Source organism: Nelusetta ayraudi, unplaced genomic scaffold (assembly GCF_046127955.1).
Source record: "Nelusetta ayraudi isolate G7.1 ecotype Tasmania unplaced genomic scaffold, CSIRO-AGI_Nayr_v1 ptg000018l, whole genome shotgun sequence".
NCBI lineage: Eukaryota > Metazoa > Chordata > Actinopteri > Tetraodontiformes > Monacanthidae > Nelusetta > Nelusetta ayraudi.
The window spans coordinates 3,512,501-3,517,500 of NW_027466068.1; the positions used below are offsets into that span (position 1 = coordinate 3,512,501).

At 45.5% G+C, this 5,000-nt stretch overlaps 1 protein-coding gene across 1 annotated transcript in view; it reads right to left on the minus strand.

Moving 5' to 3' along the window:
- The window catches only part of pcsk5b (proprotein convertase subtilisin/kexin type 5b), a 94,874-nt gene that overhangs the window by 20,981 nt on the left and 68,893 nt on the right, over positions 1-5,000 (minus strand). Inside the window, exon 21 of the mRNA XM_076025876.1 lies at positions 760-862. Within this exon, the coding sequence (XP_075881991.1) occupies positions 760-862 (103 nt within the window). The remainder of the gene's footprint in view (positions 1-759; positions 863-5,000) is intronic.

Sequence of the window (5,000 nt, forward strand, 5' to 3'; positions counted from 1 at the left end):
GAGTGTATAGTGAGTGTATAGTGACTGTGTAGTGACTGTGTAGTGGATGTGTAGGGAGTGTATAGTGAGTGTATAGTGACTGTGTAGTGACTGTGTAGTGAGTGTGTAGTGAGTGTGTAGTGACTGTATAGTGAGTGTATAGTGAGTGTATAGTGAGTGTATAGTGACTGTGTAGTGAGTGTATAGATACTGTGTAGTGAGTGTGTAGTGACTGTGTAGTGAGTGTATAGTGAGTGTATAGTGACTGTGTAGTGAGTGTATAGTGAGTGTATAGTGACTGTGTAGTGAGTGTATAGTGAGTGTATAGATACTGTGTAGTGACTGTGTAGTGACTGTGTAGTGAGTGTATAGTGAGTGTGTAGTGACTGTACAGTGACTGTGTAGTGAGTGTATAGAGAATGTGTAGTGAGTGTATAGTGACTGTGTAGTGACTGTACAATGACTGTGTAGTGACTGTACAGTGACTGTACAGTGACTGTGTAGTGACTGTGTAGTGAGTGTACAGTGACTGTGTAGTGAGTGTATAGTGAGTGTGTAGTGAGTGTGTAGTGACTGTACAGTGACTGTGTAGTGAGTGTACAGTGACTGTGTCGTGACTGTGTAGTGAGTGTACAGTGACTGTGTCGTGACTGTGTAGTGATTGTGTAGTGAGTGTGTAGTGACTGTACAGTGACTGTGTAGTGAGTGTGTAGTGGGGTGATGGCGGACACAGCCATCGTGGCTGGAGATCACAGGTTCTTGTCTCTCAGGGGTTCTCACCTGTGCTCAGGGCAGCTGGTGCAGTCCTCTTCCTCTGGACCGGTGCACTGCGCACAGGTAATATGACAGAGGTGGCACGCTCCGTGCTTATGCAAGTACTCTCCTGCAAAGGCACAGCACGGGAAAAAAAAAGAACAAATAATGTCTTGGAACACTTGGACGTAAGTTTTGTTTTTTCCTTCTATAAACTGACTTTGTAATTTGTTTTCTCTGTCTCTCTTCTAACTTCTCCAGCGACTGGAGGCAATGCTGCCGCAGCAGCTGTAAGCACGAGTGAGTCGTTTTGGCTCACATTAGCGATCCAGCTCATTATGCTGCTTCTGCTGCTGCTTCACTCGCCCTCCGCACCTTATCGACTGAAGGCAGCAGCGCTCGTCTTCCCTGCGTAGTTTCTTGCATTTAGAACAACACGTGTCCATTTCTAAAACATCTCCGTTAGTCATTTAAAATTGACAGACATCACCCCCCCCCCCCCACGCCTAAAAAAAAGTAATAAAAATAATGCGTCCTAAATCATAGGAATCTTCGGTGCAGCTTCAACCTGTATGATGACGATGATTCTCGTATTTCGAGGACGAGTTCTCGAACAGGTGTAGAGTAGACACACACCTGCATCATTTACCAAATCCTGCTTCAAGCGTTTTTAAAAAATAAAACGCGGCTCCATAGAGCACTGCATGTAGCACTTCACACCATTGGCTCTGTAACTCTCGTGACGCACCAGGATGCATCAGCCAATCAGAGTGAACCGAGATGTCATGCTGAGAATATAAAACTTTCTGGCGATATTCTGGCCTTTATCGTTTTTTTCAAATCTGATCTGAAGGATTAAAAGTCCATAACTTCAAAATCTACAATAGAAAGATTTATTATTAACCGCGTTTCGGGTCAAAGGTCGTTCTGTCAGCCAAATTACAGGACTTCATTTTGGATTGTGGTCTAATGGTGAAAAATCAAAGCCCCCAGAGTCCCAAGATGTGTGGACCCATTCATTTCAATGAAGTTGCTCACCCAGCGCACACACTGACAAGGTTTTTGACTTCTGCATTAATAGGCCCATAGAGCACGCGGAGTAGCGTCACTTCCCATCATGCTTCCGTAGCTCACATGATCTATTTGGCCAATCAGAACGATCCGGGAGAACGTCACTTACAGACACGTCAGGACACAGTAGGGTTGCCAACCGTCCCGTAAAATACGGGATTGTTCCGTACTTGGCAACTAAAAGAGCTGTCCCGTCATGCACTGATACGGGATGCACTTTGTCCTGTATTTTTTGGGTTCTGGAAGAATGACAGCTTGTTATGGTGGGCATCTATCTGAGCTATAGGAGCAGGAGCAACACACTGTAACCTGGTGTCTGGAAAGCGCTGGGTTCACCTCATTGGTCAGTACTCTACTCTTCAACTGCGGATTGACCGAAGCAGTCAAGCTGGCAGACACTCGCTGTTTTGCTAGGTCCGTATACATCAGATATTACAGTAAACTTCGCACAATGGGGGAAAACAAGATTGAATTATTTTTTTGTACTTGGTTTCAGATTAATATTTTCAGAAAATAATTTGCCAGTCCATCATTCCATGTCTGGCTGGTAGTACAGCGCCCCAGGAAGCCCCCCATTATTATTTTTTTTAAATCAAATTTTGATGTTGCATTAAGTAAAAGTAAAAAATGTCACTTTGTTGTTGTTGTAGTGTACTTCCTTTTAGATTAACATTTCTGAGAAATTCCCAATTGTCTGTCCATCATTCCACTTTAGGTTTCTAAGTACACCACCCCAGGATGCTCCCCACTAATTTTGAGAAAAATTCCAACGTAGCATTTCGAAATAACGCTCATCCAAAAAGTGACACTTTGTAGTTGTACTGTACTGGATATCAGAATAGCATTTCAGAGAAATCGAATGATCCTAGGAGCTATGTTATGACCCGGGCCTCAAAAACAGCCTCTGGCTGTAGGGACATGGAATGTCACCTTGCTGGGAGGGGGGGAAAGGAGCATGAGCTTGCGCAGGAAGTTATGAGATACCAGCTAGATATAGTCGGGCTCACCTCCACGCACAGCCTGGGCTCTGGAACCCAGCTATCCAGTTCTTGTAATACATCCATTGGAGAAAGGCTTTTTTGGTGTATGGTGTTTCGACTGCAGTACCTCAAGTTGCCACTGGAGAGAAAAAACAAAAGGCCATGTTGCCCGTGTGGTATCCATTTTTGGCTCTCTCACAGAGAGTTGCTGAGGAAAGATCCAGAAGCCCATTAACCTCCAACACTGAAAAGGAGGCGTAGCAACAAGAGAAGTGTGCTCGACATTGTCTGTCTGCCATCGCACCTTTGTGAGAGTGAGACAAAGGTGACAGACACCGACCCGAGTGGGGCGGATCCGGTTCGCCCGAGATTGTCTCTGCCCAAGGCCGCTTCGCTCGCTCGTCGGCATTCTCCTTGAAAAGCTTGATTGTTCCGTTTAAAACAAAGCGGCTCCTTTGTGTGTGTGTACAAACACAACAGGCGGGCGGCTTCCCATCCAGCCTGGCTCGAACACACCGCCGAACAAGCGCCTTCTTGCATACACACACGTCAAACTGTCTTCCTATTTTCTGTTGGTCGCGCAACCGACAACAGCCTATGGATGAGTTATAAAAACTGGATACCAGGATTGAAATAAGGTGGTGTGCTATTTTATTTCTCCAGTGGCCACTTGAGGTACTGCAGACAAAAAGTCCATACTGCCCAAAAAGGCATTTTTCCTCATTAGACCGCAATACCAAAATTGAGGCCAGTAAAACGGCTGAAATGACCTTTGACCTGAAAAGTTCATAACAAATTTTTCTCTTGCAGATTTCACGGTCATGGTCTATTAGTCTTTCAAAAAATATATATAAAGGCCAGAAAGTCATCAGAAAAGAGTTTGATATTCCCAGTGTGGCAACACAGCGTCGTACGTTGCTGCTGTGTCTCGGCTCTTCTTCTGATTGGCCGATGCATCCTCATGTATCATGGGAGCTCCATAGGCATGCTGTAAAGTGCTACTTGCTCTATGGGCCGCATAGTGCGTGAGTCAAAAACGTTTTCGGCACCTGCATTGAGTGAGGCAACAGCCCGCCAAGTAGCAAGAGGACTCCTAGTGACTGGACGCTCCTCTCTCAGGATTCAGCCTGGGCTCTGACTCTCTCTGTCTAGCTGGACCAGGGAGGGGGGGAATGGGGATAGGAGGGGGTGTTGGGGTGGGGTGGGGGGGGGGGGGGGTGGGGGGTTGTTGCAGCTGTCACTCTGGAGAAGAGAAAACTTTCTCCCACCTCACAGACTTGGCTGACCTTGTGAGGACATTGACAGTCTGCTCTGATAGGCGAGACGGCTCCGTCTGCAGACATCACACCGACAGCCGCCAACAAGCTGGACCTGAATTCCAAATCCTCCCAACCTTCAACACCTGTGCGCCGCATTTCTTCTGTTCCTCCCAGGAAGTGGCGGAGAAACAGCACGAACGCCTTGCAGGCGGTTGAGACGACCCATGGGATCAAATCGGGCGGGTGGGATTCACCCGGAGAAAAACATACAGTACTTCAAATAAGGGAGTGCACCCCTCACATTTCTGCAAATATCTTATTGTATCTTGAAAGTGTAATTTCTTCAGTGTTGTGCCATGAAGACATAATAACATGTTTGCAGAAATGAGGGGTGTACTCGCTTTTGTGAGATACTGTAGATATATAAAGAATAGAGTATGTTACACAGAAATCTTTGTTATTGTTGCTTTTTGACCCTCACATAAGGTGTGTCATAAAATAGGAATATTTTTTTGCAAAACTGCAAATGGACGCAGTGTTGCCTCTCTTACAGGTCACAATGCAAAAAACGAAACAAAAAAACGACTAATTAATGGTGTATTGCGCTTCCCCCAGCGGCCAGAACCAGAAATGATGTCGCATAGTTTTGAAATGGACAAATCCGTTGATGTTCGCAATTTATCACATACCTGCATACATCAGGAGAGGCTGCACATGGAAGTATTAAAAACATGTGCCGGTGGACTTTCGACCAAAGCTGCTGATACAAACACAGAGACCGAGGGTTTGAACCACCAACCCTTCAGTTATTGGACAAGACGACCGACAGATTTTCCCGACACTTTTTTTTTTCTCTTCGCAGGAGCTTGAACATCAGTTTTCACCACAAGATCCATCAAAAACAGAGGTACAGCTGCAAAACTTCAAGCCTACGCATTAAAAAAAAATTAAAATCTGC